At 39.7% G+C, this 20,372-nt stretch overlaps 1 protein-coding gene across 1 annotated transcript in view; it reads left to right on the forward strand.

Annotated features, from left to right (window-relative positions):
- The window catches only part of LRP6 (LDL receptor related protein 6), a 115,142-nt gene that overhangs the window by 72,521 nt on the left and 22,249 nt on the right, over positions 1-20,372 (forward strand). The window contains exons 6-9 of the mRNA XM_080391598.1: positions 1,614-2,010; positions 2,523-2,694; positions 18,253-18,469; positions 19,800-20,129. Coding sequence (XP_080247724.1) covers positions 1,614-2,010; positions 2,523-2,694; positions 18,253-18,469; positions 19,800-20,129 — 1,116 coding nt within the window. The remainder of the gene's footprint in view (positions 1-1,613; positions 2,011-2,522; positions 2,695-18,252; positions 18,470-19,799; positions 20,130-20,372) is intronic.

Below are 20,372 nucleotides of genomic sequence, written 5' to 3' on the forward strand. Positions count from 1 at the left end.
TTAATGCGTAAGACTTATTCACTAGAAGAACAATTGACTTGTGTGTACTTTTATTTCTGAATACAAGGTGTTTTAGGGCAGAAGATCCCGAAGCTGATCTTAACCCACTCTGGACTGCCAATCTGGAGCAGTAGTAATAATGTTATGAACTTCAGTTGTTGAAAGGTGCTGTTTTTTGCAGCACTGTGAAAGAGTCTTAGCAGTTTTTAATGTGCTAAACTTCCTGAAAATTAAGCAATGGTTGCTTTGGCGTCTCTCCGAAGTTTGGCATGTAGTGAGGTCTCATCTAGCACCAATGACAATTACTGACTTCTTTTAAAAAAAAGAAATTTGGCATAAGGCACCAAAATTCTTTTTTCATCAGCAACATGCTTGCTGTAGTTGATGCTCTTTCAGCCTTCTAGCCCTTTTTTATACCTCTATAAGATCAAGACATGGACAGAATGTGGCTTGGCAGTGTTTTTTTCACTGTGATGCTGATGCATTTATTTTCATAAACCTTCCTACCCCCCCTGTTGCATCTGTCCTTATGCCTACATCAGTCCCTGACAAACCCTTTCCCCTCACTGTTTGAGGAAAGCCATTGCAACATGCTTTTCCTGCATTTAGGATGCACACATGTTTTACCTTGGTTCGAGTTTCCCTGAGACCTGAGCTGCTCTTAGTTCTCAGAGACTCCAAACTGATAAGCCAGTTTAATTAGAGTGGGGCATGGTGGTTGTTTATCTTTCATTACATTGAAATCTAGTAGCATAGAATAGAAAATGAAATGCGAATTAATTAGAATAGACAATAAATACATCTGTCATTGATCAGAAGCTCAGCTCATGTACCGTTTAACAATTTGTGTTGCCCTGTGTGAAAATGTCTTCTGCAATGCAAGCTGATCTCAGATACATACTGTGATTCTGACTTTTGACCCAAAAGCCAGCAAGGCTTTTGTACATTTCGGCTCAAAGTGACTTTGTAAGACACACTGTTACCTGTCTTCATGTTTTCAATAAGCTTGTTCTCAACAAATACAGGAGAAGCTGACAGCCCTCCTACTCCACATAGTTGTGGAACTGTCAGTTCCCAAATCTGATGCCTCCGGTAAGAATCTCTCAGAGGAGATATACTTGTGGCATCCTATGTTACATTTTTTTCTGCTTCTAAGGGTGTTGTTGAAACACGCAGCTTGTTTGTCATGATTGTCCCCTATACCAACAAGAGCAAACAGTCAGTAAATTATTTATATAATTAATTTTTCATCTAAGAGGCTGCAGGCCATCTGTTGATTTGCATAAAATAGCAGCATAGTTATTGCATATCTATTTCAGTACCTTTGGAGGGGATTATATGGATAGAAAACATGTCCAACATAATACATTTTGGACAAGGAAACAATCACTGACTTTTCTCTATAAACAGTCTGACTTGTTCTGCAGAACAGTAACGCCACATTTGAAGCCTTTGAGTGGAATTCTTTGCTGGTGCCCATCAATTCGGTTAGGTCCTGTGAAATCAAGGTAGCTAGACTAGCTTGTACCAAATGGCACAAAATCAGGTTCACTATTTACAGGCTTACTGCACAGTGTTGGTAAGATGGTTTTGGTTTTGCCTTGTTCATGCAGGTGCCACTGAGCTGCTGCTTCTAGCCCGCCGGACAGACCTGAGGCGAATTTCCTTAGACACCCCAGATTTTACAGACATTGTTTTGCCACTGGAGGACATCCGTCACGCCATTGCCATTGACTTTGATCCTCTGGAAGGATACATCTATTGGACCGATGACGAAGTTAGGGCCATCCGCCGCTCGTTCATTGATGGGTCAGGTAGTCAGTTTGTTGTTACAGCCCAGATCGCACATCCTGATGGCATTGCTGTGGACTGGGTTGCCCGAAATCTGTATTGGACTGACACTGGCACAGACCGTATTGAAGTTACAAGGCTTAATGGGACCATGAGAAAAATCTTGGTATCAGAAGACCTGGAAGAACCCAGAGCTATTGTGCTGGATCCCATGGTTGGGTGAGGAGCTGTTTGTGAGCATTTTTCTAAATGAGTCGTGTAAAGGAGATACCTCTGTCTACCTGTATGCAAATAATGGGATGCAATGATAAATTTCTGAGCCTTCAAAATGATAATACTGGGATTCTTTGAAAGTTAAGGCTGTGAGGCACAGGGACTACTGCTCTACTTTAACCACCTGGGTGGTCATCTTATGTGTCTGTATGATTTATTCTCCTGTTTAAAAATATTTTTGGGAATGGTGTGAATCTGTTTATTCTAGCTAATGGCACTGGTTCTGTTGTCTTGCTGGGCAGGCTGATGCAGGAGTTCTGTGTAAAGGGACAGGGGTTTACATGTCTGTGCTTTCTGCATGGTTTGGGCATTCTTACTTGGGTAAGGAAATATATTTGGCTTAGAAATGTACTTTCCTGTATGCGATGTAGCTTGGGGGAACAGCAGTGCAGAAGAAGCTATGTGAATATTGAAAGTTTGGTTTAATAAGAGTTCTTAAGGTTATGTTTCCTTTGCAGGTACATGTACTGGACTGACTGGGGAGAAATCCCAAAGATCGAGAGGGCAGCATTAGATGGCTCAGACAGAATTGTGCTTGTGAACACCTCGCTTGGCTGGCCAAATGGACTGGCATTGGATTATGCAGAAAGCAAAATATACTGGGGAGATGCCAAAACAGACAAAATAGAGGTTTGTAATTGCACGTGCGTTTTTAATTCTGTGGAGTCATAGAATGTAGTTACTCTGCTTTTCTAGGTGTTCAAATTCTGATTAGCCTAACAGGGCAATGGGGTAACGTTTGATTTGTGCTTTAAGAAACAATTCAGTTTCTTCTCTGTCTTTAGGCAAATTACTTGCTACTCTTCCCTCATTTTTCTGTGCGTAAAATGGAAATTATATCAGTGTAGTAGATTCCTCTTTTTAAGAACATATGATAAGGATTTGTTAAATAAGTAAATTCTTAGGTCATCAGGTAAAAAAGTTTTTAATGGGAGTAATATCTGTATGTTAAGAAAATCGATCTCTCATTCTTTACACTGCTCAGATTAGATGCTAGTAGAACATATTTTAAAGAACTAAAATGTAATTATTTGTACTCCCACAAATCCCCTGTATTTTGCATCTCTCTCATTTTATTAGGATTCCAGTGAGGGGACAGATTTTGTTTTCTTTATAATATGTTCTGCTGAAGTTTCTAAATTGGCAGGGGGAACCATTTTTCTTTTCTCCCACATTGAAATTCTTGTGTTTGTTTTTATATAATATTTAGGGAACAAATATGACTTTTATTATCTCTTTGACAGTCTTTGGGAAAATAGTATTGCTTAGTATTTGTTCAGTTTATTATCAAAAGGCAGAAGTTTTATCTGGAAGCAGGAGACTTGGCTACTACCTGGTGCCATAGTAGCACCATCTACCTTTGCTGCTATATCCTGGTAGATTTACCTTTCTTTTGATGAATTATAGCTTTCCTTAGTGATTCCTTACCATTGCAAATAATTTTCAGCACTTATCATATTAGATACAATATCTTCTTTAGCATATGAAATACTTTTATTTATGTATAACTTCGAACAAGTCAACGTGAAGTCATAATCTTGCGCTGGAAGGTCACATAACTGTTTGTTCTCCTTCAGAGTCAAAGTAACTCCAGTCCTGCAAAGTGAGTTGCTTTGAAGCACTCCTTGGGAGAGCCCCAGGGAGCACAGTTTTCTTTGTCCTGAAAACAAGATTTATAGTCTATAATTCATCTAACATTATACCAGCTCTGAGAAAAGAGGGGAGAAAGAGTCTTAGCTATGCTGAGTTTTATTTGTAACAGATTGAGCACTTCAGCCCTGATACTGTCTTGGAGTTGAATGTATTTTGCAAAAGGAAAGTTAGGCATTCTCCACTCTAGTGCTTGCCAGAACATTGAGATTTTTTTCATGTGATTCAGTGTTGCTCAGACCGTGGTCCCATATTCATTAAAAATTATTCTGTTCAGTGCTGGATCAGTTTGTGGCAGAAATTTTCATCTAGATCAGGCATGAGCTCACTGCCGCATTTCTGTCAGACTGGCTAGAACACATGATATAATGCTTATGCCAACATAACAATTCTGTGGCAGGACAGAAGATATCTGATCTGGCACAAAGTCTGCTGGGACAATTTCCATTTCATTGTTTTTAAACCAATGTGAGCTAGCAGAATGGGTTAGTTCCAGGTTGTCATGTAATGTCTAAGCAGGGCATCAGAGAAGATTTATCTTAAGGTTTCAGAATTACTAGTTATTTTTTTTCCTGTGAGGCTGCAAGTGCTATGATTTTACTGCTGTTGCTTTTTATAAAAAAGTTAACATTTGTTAACTTTTAGCAATGTGCAGAAATTCTTGAAAAAGCCTGGCTAGACCCTTTAAAGCAGCAGAGATGTTCTCCTTTAAAGCAACAGAGAAGACATTCTCCCACAGATTTTCTTTGGTTTTTGTTTTTTTTTTTTTTTTTTTTTTTTTTTTTTTTGCTTGCTTGAGGATTTGGGGTGGGGGGTTTTTGTTGTGTGTTTTTGTTTGTTTTTGTTTTTTTTTTATTGCAGAAGGTGTTAATTTAGGGTTATGTGGCAGAGATCTATAAAATCAAGAAAATTATAAGGTGACCAGGACTCCCCCCCCACACACACACCACACCACCTTTTTGATAGAAGAAATTGGCATTCATAAATAATACTGGCAGGTGGTGGGTGCAGACAAACAAAAGCAGATGGTTTTTCAAACATTGTGTGGTACGTTGTGGATGTTAAAAGTTTACATGTGTTACTGGGAAGACTGGGTAAGTCTGTGGGTAAATCTAAGGGAATTCCGCTGCAGTTTACTAGAAAACAGAATTGCCTTCTGAACCACAAATCACTGAACTATAAATTGCTGTAGAATGAAAGAGTCTTCTTGCAAAGTTTCAGTGTGCATTTGCTTTATTATGCTGTTCTGTACGTGTAAATTCTGATTACGCTCTGAGACTGGCTACTGGGATGTGTGGGCCTTTGGATGGAACCTGTACAGCCTCTCTTTTTCCTGTGTTGACGCCACTCTTTTCCTTGAAGCTCTGGGGAGTCATTATTCTGTTGGCTTGTTGCATTAGCTTTAGGAAAAACTTCGTGTTCTTCCTTAAATATAATATTGCTACTTCCTAACTGCACTTCAGAAATGGGTTTAAAATCGATGACCTCTGAGAGTGATAGATCGGAGTGTGACTTCAATACAGATTCTGTAATTAATAAAACATGGAAGGGCTCTATAGAATGAAGAGGGGGTGTTCATGCAAGAGAATGGTTCAGTCTAAAGTAGATTTAAAAAATATGTTTTTTCCCCTTTAACGTGCTAAGTAATGCAAATGTAGTGGTGAGTTTCTTTACTTAGGAATCTTAGTGAATTTTCCCTAGGATCTTGTGTGGCCTCTCTGTAACCTTTTATGAGAGATTGACTTTGTTATGGTAGGCTGCAGAAATCTCAGGCTGCAATGACGCTATCTAAATCTATGATAGCTAAAATGTTACTAGCATTTCAAGTCTTGCCTTTTCCTCCTGCTGCCTTTCTCTCCTATGGCAACCATGAATCCTGAGGAGATTTGTTACACTTTCCCTGCCCTTCCCATCCATTTTTTATATCAGTTTAGTAGAAGATGTTTTGACCTTCAGTAAATGTTTCAAACTTACATTTGGAGAAAGGACACTGGAGGAGATGCAACAAAGAGAATATTTGTGACAGGATCAAAATATGAAACTTGGAATTGGACATGAAGACATCAGAATATATGCCTGGTCCCTGCTTTGCTCATATGTGCATGTATTTGGGAGTGGGGGTAAAAGCAGGAGAAACACGTTGGTGTACTTGCACTCTATTGCCTTTAAGTATTGCCTTTTCATGCATGATTTTACATGCATTGTGCTTTTTTCTTCCCCCCTCTTCGCCATATATGGTATTCCTCAGAACCATTATTTAATTGTAGCGCTACCAAAATTAATTTATTGCAAGCTATGTTTCTAGTTTGTTTGTGCTACATATGAGCTTTTATTATTTATTTTTTACATACTGATTCATGCTATACTGTTCTGGAGCCCCCAGACGATAATAAAGCATCAGCAGGGGTTAATGGAGACTGGTAGGGGGTACAGCAGGGAGCTTTTGTTCCCATTTTATCTGGCAGCCTGCAGCAGGCAGAAGCAGGCTGTGGCTCAACAGCTTCGTCATTTATCTCGGTCAGGTTTCACTGCTGATAAACTTCTATTGAAATGGATGGCTGCTATTGTGCTTACCAGTAGGGAAGATTTCTCATTGACTTGCTACAGGTTTAAAGCATTTTCCTGCCGTGCTATGAGGTTAAAAATGTATGATCTGCTCTGTTGAATTGGTCTTATGTTTTCCTGCTCAAGTGAATATTTGTCTTCTGAGCACGTACGCTACCTGTTTTAAGGCATAGGTTGGATTTAAAATGGTCAGCAAAGCTTGTATTGATAAAACAATTATAAAAGGCTGTGTGCATGTGTGGCTGTGCGCTACGAGGAAATGATGGTGATATGGCTGATTTCTCACAATTCTTCAGTCTTCGCTTCATTTTCCTTTATTCATCTTTCCTGTTCTCCATCCTTAGAGCCAGAGATGACACCCACTTACACCTACTAGTGGTGAGTTTAAAGAAAGAACTCTGCCTCCTATACGGATCCAACCATTATCCAGTGATTTTTAAGTGCAGCTCTAACTTGAAGTGTTTCTGCATTCCCAAATCTGTTAGCTGTGCCTGGCATTACTGTCTCTAATCCTCATGATTAATATGGAAAGACTTATTATATCCTGCTGTTTTTCAGCATAAGTACACACAAGTCTACAGAACTCAGCCTTGTCAGACAACAGAAAGCGGATGCTGCTAAGACTTTTTTGAGCACAAAAGTCTTGAACAGAGAGGACCTTTTTGTCTTTGACCTAGGAGCTAATAGCTTGGCATCTAGAGAATGCTCTAATTCATATTCTAATCCTGAAATTGCAGGGCTATGTTTTCCTCTGATGACAACTACCTCAATTTTACTGCCACCCTAATAAGGAAATTTTGTTTTCTAAGCATTCACCATCTATTTTCTGACTGAGAAATTTTGTCTCACAGCATTCAGTCTTTGTATTGTGAAACACTGATGACTTGTAAGCCTGATTACTGATCATACCCCATCGACCCTACTTTGTAGTAGAGGTTTGAAAATTGAGAAGAAGAAACTATTGAATTCCTAGCTGTTGAACACAGCTGCTTTTGTGTACTTGCATAAGGCTTTTGCAGGTATGAGAAGTAAGGTAGCTGAAACAAATACTTGAAGTTGCTTTGCTGTTTAATTTTGGCTGCGTTTCTTTGTCCACCTGGTTCGGATGGTTGTGGTACTTGGGAACATCATGCAGTAAAGAACAGCAAGTACATGCTGCAGAGAGTAGGGGCAGATCCCTCTACTCTCTGTCTCAGATCCAAAAATTTCAAGTGTACTTTGTCAGAGGATTCCCAGCTGTTTCTGAATGCATACTAGGTCTGCATTAAGAAACATGGTAAGTTTTTGAAATTAGTAGTAGAGTAAGGACTTATTTAAAAAACAACAAAAAAATAGTTTATACTTTGTATTACTTCCATTTGGGAGGTTTCTTTTGAACTTGTGAATAAATTTAGGGAAGAATTAAATTTCATGATGCAGACCAAGATAAGAAAACTGCATTACAAAGCAAACAAACGACAGCCACAGACCACATATTAGTAATTTCTCCAGACTGTTGAAGAATTGGATACAAAAAGAGGAGTGGCCTTTTACTTGTGGACCCCAGATACTGAGCCAGGACCTCCTGATGTTACTGTTGGGGGGTGTGTGTGTGTGTGGAAAGATTAAGTTCTGGTTTTGATGGTGCTACAGAGTTGCCACTTAGGCACATACATTTTGTAGCTGTTCAAAGTGCTTTAGTGTGGAAGTAAAAAAGAGGAAACATTTAAAACATCCATCTCAGCTTCAGTTCAGGAACATTAAAAAGGTCAGCTTTTTATTGCTTTTGCTAAATTGAGAATATCTAACTAAAACTGAAATGTGAAAAGTTTGATTGAGACACCTGTTACAAACAGCTTGTGCTGATGAGTTCTCAGAGAAGTCCTGAGGAGATCTATCAACAGGCTGTCATACTTAATGGAACAGGGAGAGGTTCCCAGCACCTCACACCAGAAAGAGGATACTGAGGGAAGGGTTTGGGTAGATACAGCCAGAACTCTTGTCTGAGTAATCTGACTCGGTGATCTGGATACCAAGCATGGAATTTTTCTGAGAAGTGCAATTACTGCCTTAAAAATCATGTGATATTACAGAAGACTTCAACATTCAGTTTTAAAATGGTTCTTGTGTCAGGGATTTGAATTTCTTCCTGGAGTCTGTGGATGGTTTTCATTTAATGAGATGTAGATACCTTCAGCTCACTAAATTGCCTTATATTGCCCTTATAGAAAAGTTAGAAAACAGTACTTTTGCAGTGTGCCTGGCTTTACCTGAAAGTAAATGTTTAGAATCGATTGCATGAGCCCTGCTCTGAAAGCCCCTGTTCTTTTCTGTTAACTCTAAGGAGAAGCCTGGAGTGGCCATGTCAGAGGCAGATGCTCACACTTGAGAAACGTTTGAGCAGAAAGTTGCTCTGGCTTCTGTAACCTTTCTGTCCATTATTGTTAATAGTAAAAGTTTACCTCTCTGACTTGATTGTTGCTTACATCAGTCAGGCTGCACAGAGACTTTCTATGTTGCAAATTCAGAGGTGTTGCTTACCAGCTTTGCTAACGTGAGCAGTCCTGTCTTGCTAATGATAGCTCTGTAAACTTCATGGCTCCTGATGGCCCAGCATGGAGCTGATAGAAGTACATTTGAATCCCACTGGTGTCATACATGCTTCCAAGACTTTTCCCATTGGAGTTTGGAAATGGTGTTTTAATTTAGGCTGTTGTCTCATCTAGAAAGTAGCAAGCCTTTGCTGGCTTACCTAAGGGAAAACACAAAAATTCCTCAAACTAAAACAACCAGAGCTGCCACCTGACCTCACTGAGTCTGACATACTTAATATATTATGTTTGACGGCAAACTTGACGGGAGTGATGTGAAGAAATATTGAGTGATCTTCTGCATTTCTGATTCGGCTGAGTGCTGTTTGTCAGTCTGCTATAATTCCTTTACTCTCCAATATTCTGGCTTTGTATTTTCTTCTCCCAAACATAAATGTTTTACTGTACAAAAAAGGTTGTACTGGTCTTGGACCTGGGCTTCTTCAGAGGCATTCATGTGACCTTGTAATCCCTCTCAGTAATTATTCAGCTTTCTTTATACAGGTTTTTTGTTTCACTCTGAAATTTTGTAGTCTTAACCTGAACTTTTTTCTGATGCCATTTGTGATGTTCTAACTTTGCAAAGGTCTGTGAGAAAAGCATTGTAAGAAAATTAATACCTTCTGTTAGGCGGAGGAATACATATGGTGGAAAACTGAGCTTTTGGGCATGCAGAGACCCTTGGAATTGAAGTGATTTAGTGAAGGGAGCATTGAATCAGCTTAATAGCTTACTGGCACCAAAAGTGGAGAAGTATCCCAGAGCCATCCCCCAGCTTTACACTAGCAGAGTTACTCATTGGACTGTTCCCTGAACCACTTGGACTTGCAAAAACAGCAGAAGACGTTCCACATCTTTTTCCCTCTAAAAAAAATATTTAAATTATAGTTGCTTATTGGAGGAGTCTGGAAAGCACCAAGTTGGGTAGAGAACAAATTAAAAATAAGTAGTTTCTGGGGTAAGGTATTGGAAGAAAGTACCTTGAGAAAAGGAAGAGGTGAGAACAGAGTGGAGAGCATTAGAAGTTGTATTGCTGAACTTAGTCTTGTAAAACTGTCTCCCAGACCACTGTGAGGGTTCAGGTTGGTCTTGGCTCGTCTCCTTTGCTTCCTGTGAAGCATATATGTGGTTGCTCGTAGGACTTAGTTGACAAAGGGCAAGTTGCAAGATTGCACTAATTAGCTTCCTTTGTACCCCTATAGCCTATGCCCATGTACCAACATCCTGATTGTTGCCACTCTGGCCTTTGTATTAATATATCAAAATTAATTTCCATAGCCAGGCATCTTTATTCACCTGTTTTACCACTGAATCTTCTTAAAGGAGCCTCTTTTTTTCCTGTGAAGACCTCTCTTCTCATCCTGTTTGTCGTTTCGGCTCAATTGTTTCTGTTAGCCTGTTCTTTACAAATGCAGGGGGGTTTTGTATTGCATGAGATTGCCTAGGAGATGTCACATTTGATTGTTAACAATGGTTATAAACTCCTTTCCCTGCCAGCTTGTCACTTCACCTGACTTGAGCCGTTTCATTGAAAACCCAACCAATTGTTTCTAAAATTAAATTCCATCTCTGAGAAAACAATTCTGCTGTTGGCATCGATTGATCTGTGAGCTGGGAAAGTTGTCCTATTGTGAAATAAATGAGCTTATAACAGTGTCTGTAGCATGATAGAAAGGGCAATTTATGAAGTTAATCTCTATTCTGTTTTTACATATTTATCTTCACTGCAGTCCTATTAGGAATATTATCCATGCTCAGGAAAAATATATTTTGAATTCTTTGGAAGAATGATTAGAGCTCAAAAGGAAATTGAGGGTGCTGGGGAACTGTTAAATTAGAAATTGGTAATGGCTATTATAAAACAATTAACAGTAAGAAATTGTGGAGTTGGCTGGAGGCATTTGGTTTCTGAGCAAATATAAAGTATTCCAGGTATCCCTTCTGCTGATTTCTCAGGATTTCACTGCAGTGAAGAGTTGGTTTCCCATTTCTTATCTAACACATTCCTTAACATTTTGGAATTGAGGGAAAATGCCGCTAACAGTACATTAATGACAGTGCCAGAATTATTTCCTCAAGCTCAGTTTAGAGTCTCGATTGCTTAGTCAAAGAGGGTATAGTTGATCAGGAGTTTATTTTATTTTTTTTTAAGGGGAAGAGTAATAAAACTGGAAATTTAGGCAAGATGTCCCTTTTTTCCTCTCTTAGAGCTGCTGTTTTATAGTAGATACATGTGTTAATTATATGATGTTACTGCAGCCATAACAGTAAAATTATTCTGCTCTGTTCTGTTTGTTACTTAAAGAAGTGAGTTGAAAATACATAGGCCTCAAACCCAGTCTGAAAAAATGCTAATGTAATGTTTAGAAGGTATTCTACCTATCTTTATTTTTGAGAGCTGCTGCCCCAGTTCTTTTTTCCCTTAACCAAATAAATTTAATATTAGAGTTAATGTTCTTTTCCCTTTTTCCAATATAGTAAGATTCATGTACATTTAAGTGGAAGATGAACAGTCATATCCTTGATTAGCAGTGTTGTGAACTGAGTCAGTATGTGTTGCATCAAATAAACAGCACATGTAATATCCCAGGGCTGGAGTGACTAAGCCTAAGCCTTGGATATTCCTAAACTATTTCAGGTATAATGCAGGCTTTATTCAAGATCTTCCTCCATGGTATGTTGAAATATCTGGGATATGTCTTGAATTCAGTGCTTCACAGCTGTCTTACAGTAATATTTCTTTGCAATAATCTCATGCAGATCAGTGTTAATGAGCAAACTCATGACAAATTCACTTTTTTACCTCATTGTTTTTTAGTTGTATCTGTTCCTAGAATGTGTTAGCATGACCCATGTTGAAACTGTGAAGGTAGTAATGCTTTCTGTTTTTCTGCTGTCTTTCAAACTACTGCAAGAAACCCAGCTTGTCGTTAGCTTGACTCAGGAGTTTAAGGTCTGCTCAGGAAGAGTTTACCTTTTTTGCCATAACACTTCTTTCATATAAATCTGTGCCAAATAGCTGGGAGCAGTTCATGCTGTAAGGTAAACCACAGCTATTATCTGAGAGTACATTCAACATATACCAAGGAAACAACAAGATAACATGGTCTGCATTTGTGGGACATGTGACATGCAAAGCGTTATTATTACCAAGTCAGAACATTCTTATTCCTTATCCTTTCAGAAGGAAAATAAATGGTATATTGCATCCTTCCTGTGAGTCGGGGGGAGAGATGGTTTCCAGCTGTGGTCCATGCTAGAAATTTTGTAGAGCTGTCACAGCGATGGCAGTAGTACTTGAGCAGGGCAATTGAGGTCCCGTATATTAAGTGGGGTCTCCTGGCCTCTCTGAGGATCAGTAAGTTGGTGCTGGTAAAGGTGCTGAAGTCCAGGAACCAACAGACGGCCGAAGTCTCTATCACTTGTCCAAAAATAGGCCATCAATTTTAAAAATTGGTGCTTAGATTCAAGTTATTCTTATCTTGTTATGTTTGTATCTGGAATTAGAGCAGTTTATGGATTTTACTGGATGAAGCTGATTTTTTTTTTTTTTTTTTTTTGTTGGGGGTGTGTGTGTGTCTGTGAAACAAAGTTCTGGCAACATCTTGCAGTGCAGCTGGGGGCTTTCAGTCCACCATCAGAGGCCTATTCCATTCCTGTAGGTGATCTTCAATTTTTTGCAGATAGAGTTACCAGCTGTTGTTTATGAATTTTCATTGATTATTGACTGCCTCTGATCCAGTCATCCTGAGAGAGAGCTTAGCATGCATGATACTTAACCTGTTCCCTTACTATAACTTTATCCAAAAGAGGACCCAGGAAACTACAGGTCCATTAATCTTACTTTAGTTCCTGGAAAACATCCTCTTAAAACTTGCAAGCCAAATGAAGCAGGTGATTGGGAAAAGCCAATATGGATTTACCAAGGGCAAATCATGCCAGACTAACCTGATCACCACTTACAACAAAATGATGTTTTCTGTTGACATCCGGAGAGCAGTGTGTGGTGTTCGCCTGGACTTTAGCAAAGTGTTTGACACTGTTACCCACAGCCTCCTCCTAGACAAACTCTGAAAGATACAGACTGGGTGGGTGGTCTGTGAGATGGGTAGGGAATTAGCTCACAGGCCACACTCAGAGGGTGGTCTCAGTTACTCAAGCTGGCAGCCTGTCACAAGCGGAATCCCCCAGGGATTGACACTGGGCTCCAAACTGTTCACTGTCTTCAAAAATGATCTGATGGGACTAGAAGAACCCTCACCAAGTTTGCTGATGATGCTAAACTGGGTGGTGAGGTGGACATGCCAGAGGGGAAGAGCCAACTTCCAGAGAGACCTGAACAGGCTGTAAGAGTGGGCTATCAAGAACTATGTGAAGTTTAACAAAGTGCAAGGTCCTGTGCATGGGATGACATAACCCAAGAGCCTGGTATGGGCTAGGATCTGTGTAGCTGGGGAGCAGCCTTGCTGAAAGGGACCTGAGGGTCCTGACATACAAGAAGCTGAACATGAGTCTGGTGTGCTGCTGCAGCAACAAAAACAAGTCAGATCCTGGTCTACATCCACAGGGGCATTGCTAGCAGAGATAAAGACATGATCATCCTGCTCTTCTCAGCACTTGTCAGGCCACAGCTAAAGTACAGTGTCGAGCTCTGGTCTTCAAAATTAAAAAAAGATGTAGACGGGCTGGAGGGGACGAGAAGGACTGCCAAGAAGATGATCGAAGGGCTAAAGAACCTGCCCTGTGGGGAAGGACTGAAGGATTTAGGTCTTCTGTCTCTGGAGAATAGAAGGCTCAAGAGGGAACCTCATTGCAGTTTTCCAGTACTTAAAGGCCGGCTATAAAGAGGATGGAGACTACCTTCACAAGGAGCCACATGGAGGGGACAAGGGTGATGGGTATGAGTTGCGCTGGGGGAGGTTTCATCTCAATATAAGAAAAATATTTTTATAATGAGCATTCACTTGAATAAACTCCTGAGGGATGTGGTGGAGTCTCCATTACTGGAAGTTTTCAGGATGTGACTGGCAGGATGCTAGATAATCTCATATAGGTTCTCTTTCCCCCAAAAGGTTGGAACAGATGATCTTTTGAGATCACTTCCAACCTGGGCTGGTCTATGATTCTGTGGTTACAGTGGAAATGAAACTGTGCTCATGAGTTAAGGTGAAAGGTAACGGTTTGCACACTGTCACTCTGCTTATGGCATTAGGTTAATTACAAGTAAATCCTACCAGGTTTGTCTGTCTGTATTGCATTTACATTGGAAAGCATGTTCTTTCTAGACCCTGCATGCTGCTTTCTCCTCCAGGAGTCATCAGTCCTGAGACTATCTGGCACCTTATAGAACTGGGCTTTTATGTTTGATACTAAACAAAGTGTGGCCCAATAGGGACAGCCAGTTTACGTTATTAGCATCTCCTCAGTGCTGCGAATGTAAACTAGTGTACATCTGCCTACCCTCTACTGCCACTGGCCTTGCTCCGCTAGACCTGAGTGGACAGCTAGTCTGCATAGCTTTGCCAGGGTTCCAGCATGAGCTCTAACTAGAGCTGAACATTATTTTCGCAAATGGGATAGGTAAACCAATCAAATGACAAGTGTAAACTGCCATACATTCAAATCCCAGATTATCAAAAAGGTAAATTTCACTGCATTAGATTGTTTATCACAGTTATTACTGGTATTAAAGAGGGAATTGAATCCAGGGTCCGATGACAGGAAAGACCCTTAGAATACATCACTGTGCAATCCAGTCGGTAACGTTAAAATAGAAGTAACGCTTCAAAGTAGTTGTTTTATTGTACTTGCTGACCATAAGTACAACAGCCTAAAATGTGATCACATTTTCAGCATTAATTCATTTTGAATAAGCCATATTTTCACGAGGCCATAGGTTTGCATTCATTATTGTTCTAGGATAAGCAAAGCCCTTATCCTACACTTATATTACAGGCGGGAGGTGGGATATCTGGTATTTTTTCTGAGGCCATTTCATTTTTGTACTTTGTTCCTTTTTTTTTTTTTTCCTTCTCATGGAACCACTCGCTCTTTCAGTAAAGGTAGTGTTTGTGGTTGCATCACATCTGTTTCCTGTTGTAGTCTATATTCTCACTGTGGTTTGCAGTATTCAGAATTGCCTCAGAATGTGAAACCCGCACCGCATTGTGGTTAAAAGCAGCATAAACCGCTGGAGACATTGCCTCATAGCAGCAGAAGGTGGGTTTCTTATATGGAGGATTCTGTGGGGATAAGCTTCACTGTGATAAGCTGATCCATCTGGGGCTGAAGAAGGGAAATGAATGCATAAAGCAGTATCGGCTGGGACTCTGAATTTCAGTATGTGAAAAGATGATGGTGAAATCCTTGGAAACTGGTTGATCAGCGATTGTTTCTTTTTCCTTTTGCTTATTATATGTATCATCCCTATATCCCTTGCCAATTTCTTTCTGCCTTTCTGTTTGGTTCTTTAGGCTATTGATGAAATTCTATTCAAATCCCCTAAAATGCAGCCAGAGTAAGTGCAGACAACGTGGTTCCATGGAACTATACATATGGTGGTACCCAGCTGCTAGTAGGCAGATGTTTATATTAAGTAATATTTCACAGATGTGCTCAGGTAAGATTGCAGTGGAAGTAGGGTGGCAGGTATGTGTAAGTACTTTGATAGGTGCCTGTTTTGTGTAGGTGACATAAAGTTGTCTTTCAAAATAACAGTATGTCGCAAAATAAAAACCAATTAGAAGCAGATACTTAATCCTTAAGTCCTGTCTTCTCTTTTCCTGACTTTCTTTGAGTGTAAGAGGAAGCTTATTTGAACAGTTCCCCTTTTAAAGTTTGCCAAAGAAAGTTCATCTCACACCATACACTTTCCAGCTAATTCTTTTTGCTGGCAGTTAAGCACTCCCTTAAATATAGAAGTTTCTTCCTTTAAGTACAAGGTAAAAAGTGTAGTATCTGAAGGTATTGCTTTGTGATAGTGATATTTTAGTGGTTATTACAGTGTGGTTTTGGTTGGCTCACTTGGCAACATACGTCCATTATTTGTATCTTTTTGGTCTGCTTAGCAAGCACTAGTTGCCACCGTGTATTAGTTATTTGTCAGCAAAGGTCTTATCTTTATATATATATATTTATATGTTTATAGAAATGTAAGATGGCTCTGTTATGGTTGGAAAGAGGGTGGTAGACAAAAGGGGATGACCGGTTTTTCTTGGTGGTGGTGATGGTTTCTTGCAGGGATGGTGGGCTCAATGACTCTAACTCACAGTTTATCTTACAGATGTTAAATCTGTGTCTCTGGTTCTAAAGCTAGCCATTACTCTTGTTTACAAAACAGAGTGCAGGAGACATGCTGCTAAGAATTGAGAGCCAGCAGATGCTGAAATGGAATAGCAGGGCTTGTTTTCAAAAGGAAGTCCAGAAATTAGGCAATTATACTGGGCTCTGAGCCCAGCTAAACAATTGGTGATAGGAAGAGCTATGTTTGGATTTGGTTATCGGTGTAAAAGTACGTAAGTTACAACTTTAGGATGGTAAATGTACCATAATGCAAAGTGAAGCTACAAGTACTGCACTTGACTTTCTAAAGGATCTTAGTGAGAATGAAGGGGGGGGGGGAAAGCATTTCACTAAGTAATTATCATCTTGTTTTCTTAGTTTTGTGATGCGTGTGCACTAGTACATTTATAGAAGTGTGCCATGTATGCTACTAGACTGAAGATTTTTTTGGTAAGCTAATTCCACAGAGTAATTATTACCTTTTTAAGCAAGTATGCAGAGCCCCTTTCATTTTCCTGTAGGAAATGTGCATGTAAAGGTTCAATTCCCATTCTAATATACTGAGAGTAAGTACAGTAATGTTGGAAAAATTGTAACAGAATATTTTTAAGGATAAATTGAATTATTGTGAAGATTATAGCATTTTCTTCTACTTTTTTAGTAAACTTAAAAGTATTTTATTAATGTGCACGTTATACTGTATGCTAAGAAAGGCATGGGTTTCAGTTCTGTTTTTATATTCCTTTTTTCCCTCCCCATCTGTGCTTGGGTAGGGAAAAGGTAGGCATTGCTCCAAACTAGCTCTCATTTCTTGTGAGCTAGGGAATTCTTCTGACCACAAAACATCATCCATTTAGCCAGAGTTACTAAATCAATTGACCCTGAAGGTTGTTGTTGCACAAGTCTTTGGGTTTGAGCCATGGGAAGAATGGGAAATCATACAGACTTGCCTATGGCTATCTTAATTCCACAAAGCAAGTGAGAGAGTTTTGAAAACAGTGATTTAGTAAGTCACTCTTTTTCCAGCCCTTAACTTGGAACATGCTTGGGTAGTGGGAAGGATGTTTTAATGTTTTAGGGGTTAGTACACTACCTTGAATTTTGTGGATCACATTGTTTTGAGAAGTTTTTACATTAAGGTGTTTTGGGTGGGTTTTTTTCTTTTTTTGGAAGGGTAGTATACATGCTATAAATGTAAACTGTAAACCTGAAACAAGCAGAAATATTTCAGAAGGAGTTTTTCTATAAAATTGCAGTGCTGAATCATTTTTAAGCTACTCTTAAAGCAGGGCTGTCTTCATTCCTGTCAGTATGGTACTTTTTGTAATAATACTTGGCATTCATAAGGTACTTGATCACTTGCACATGCATACATATGTTTAATTAATCCTTTCAGTGCCTCTTTGAGGAAGTTGGGTATTACTTCTTTTTAGCAGTAGAGAAAAATGACACAGTAAATTCAAGCATCTTGATCAAAGGCATGCAATTATTTACAGACTATTACTGTTCCTTCTAGTACAAAAAATACTGAACTTAATTTTGAAGAATGCAAATCCGGTTCTTTATTCAGACTTGGGAGTAAAAACATACTCTGTAAATCATCTTGACTGTTTGCCTCCCAGAATTTGAGGGGCCTCCTCCTGTTGCTATCTGTAACCTGGAGGGATTTGGGAGGGACTGTGGACTGAGATTCAGAGCCAGGCCTCCTTGAGGTTGTAAGCTTGTCTTCATCTGTGTAAAACAGTGTCTCATTTAAAACTATATGAAGAGACGTAAGTCCGAAGTGGGAGAGGAAGAGAGAGGCAATGTCAAACAAGCACACATAATACTGGTTCTTAAAGCAAATACAAGAAATGTTGTGTCTTAATTTCATGTTACGATTTGCTTATGAGACTAGCCTTATACATACGGGATTTTATGTGGCTTTTAGAATAAGTACTTGTTGAAACACAGTCTTTTTTAAATTTGTCTGCTGTGTAACATTGGTAGCATTTTAATGGCTAGGAGACAGTTTTTTGATTTGAAGTCTTAAGTGTGGAGCACTCAGTTTAATTAATCTCTGTTAAATAGTGACAGAATTATTCTGTATACAAGATAAGTTTGTGTTTGTGCATGTCCATAGGTCATGAATGCTGATGGAACTGGGAGAAGAGTTCTGGTAGAGGACAAGCTGCCTCATATCTTTGGATTCACATTGTTGGGAGACTATGTTTATTGGACAGACTGGCAAAGGCGCAGTATTGAACGTGTGCATAAGCGCACAGCAGAAAGAGAGATCATCATAGATCAACTGCCTGATCTAATGGGCCTGAAAGCTACAAATGTTCACCAGATAATCGGTGAGTGAAAACTGCTAATCAGGCAAGTAAAGGGAAATGGAAATTTTCAGCTGTGCTCTTCTGCAGGTATCACTTAATAGCAGGTCAGATTTTTAGAAATGGGCAGAATGCAGTCCTATTTATGATAACTGCATGCTGCAGTTTGGTGGGATGGGGTCGGTATTTTGTGAGCTGCTTCAGTCCTCTAACTTGGAAGAATATCAATCTGGAAAACAGGGTACTGCAGGCAGCCCCCAAAATGTGTAATTTTCTGCTTCTTAGGGAGTCAGGGCGTCTCATAGGTCTGAACAACCTTGGATCCATTAAGGGGAGAAGAAGGATCGTGGAAAATAAGAACTTCCCTTTGTAAAAGCCAGCTATTAGATTAGCCCAGCTGTTTACGAAGCTGCAGCTGTAGCAGCTTTTCATCTTGCAATCTGAACATGTGCTCTCAGTATGCAAAAGCTGAGAATGAGCCAGTTTTAGTCTGTTTGGTGCTTTTCACGTTAATATTGCAAAATCATCTTAAAAATAACTAGAAGTACTTTCTGCCTTGTTGTGTCTGTGGTGTAAAAAAGTAGGGTCTAGCTTTAAATCGGTTATCATTGGCTATCCAAACACTAGTAGCAGTGTTAACTGTGGCATCACAGAATTCATCACGTTCCCTGAATATCCTGCAGTGTGGATGGGTAGGGCTTGCCGCTTCTTGTTGCCATGTCTTGATTGATCCCCAGGAAATTAATCAAATGTAGTTAAGGCGTATCTTTGCTGCTACCATGTTGACAAGATGCCCTAAGGTGCATGTGCTTTAAATGCAGCCCTCTTTCCAACTGTTTGGTTAATTGAGCTTGGTAATGCTGGGTGTCTCTTAGTACATAGATTTCCAGCATTTTCAGGTACAGACCTGCTTTACTAGCATCCTGGACAGAAGAGACCATTGAATGGATGTGAAAACAGATCTGCAAATTTTTCTTCTCTAGGAACACAGCTGGGGCATGTCACTGGACCCAGTATTCTGCAAAGGGCAGCAGAACAGACCCTTCCTTACATACTTACTGTCCATTCAGTGCTTGTGCTGTGAATCGGGAACATCAGTAGATAATGCTTTCCTTAATGCTGGGTTTGTTTCATGGGGTCAGGAAAACAAACAGTGGCTTTCCAGCCAAGTAGAGTTACATCTGCTAAAGGATTACAGGAAACGAACAAAAAATAATTCATTCAGAGAATGAAAAGTGAAAAACTGTATGTATTTCTTCAAGGACTCAGTGTCATGGATGCACGTGAGGATTGGCTTCATCTTCCTGCTGAAGTAAGTTTGCAATGACTGCTTTTGCTTTTCTTAAATGCTTAGGTACAAACCCTTGTGCAGAGGATAATGGCGGCTGCAGCCATCTTTGCCTGTACAGACCACAAGGCCTTCGCTGTGCTTGCCCCATAGGCTTAGAGCTCATCAATGATATGAAGACCTGCATTGTTCCAGAAGCTTTCCTGCTGTTTTCTCGGAGAGCAGATATCAGACGAATCTCATTAGAAACTAACAACAACAATGTTGCTATTCCACTCACTGGAGTAAAGGAAGCTTCTGCTCTGGATTTTGATGTGACAGACAATCGGATTTACTGGACTGACATTTCACTGAAGGTAGAGGTTTATTCTGTATTGTCTATTAAGTTGTTACAAGGTTCTTGAGAGACTTAAGAATGGATTGACAAATGTGATTTACAAGATTTAGGGGACAGGTAAAAGAGCTTGTTCGAACTAGAATGGCATATGTTTTTGTTATACTAGCAGCATTCTCTCCTGTAAATCATTTGTATTGAGTTTGCATGGCAAAGTTGTGGTAGCAGGTGGGGAGCTACAGGGGTGCCTTCTGAGAGAAGCTGTTAGAAGCTTCCCCATGTCCAATAAAGCCAATGCCAGCTGC

The sequence above is a fragment of the Falco punctatus genome (assembly GCF_963210335.1).
Source record: "Falco punctatus genome assembly, chromosome: 6".
Taxonomy (NCBI): Eukaryota; Metazoa; Chordata; class Aves; order Falconiformes; family Falconidae; genus Falco; species Falco punctatus.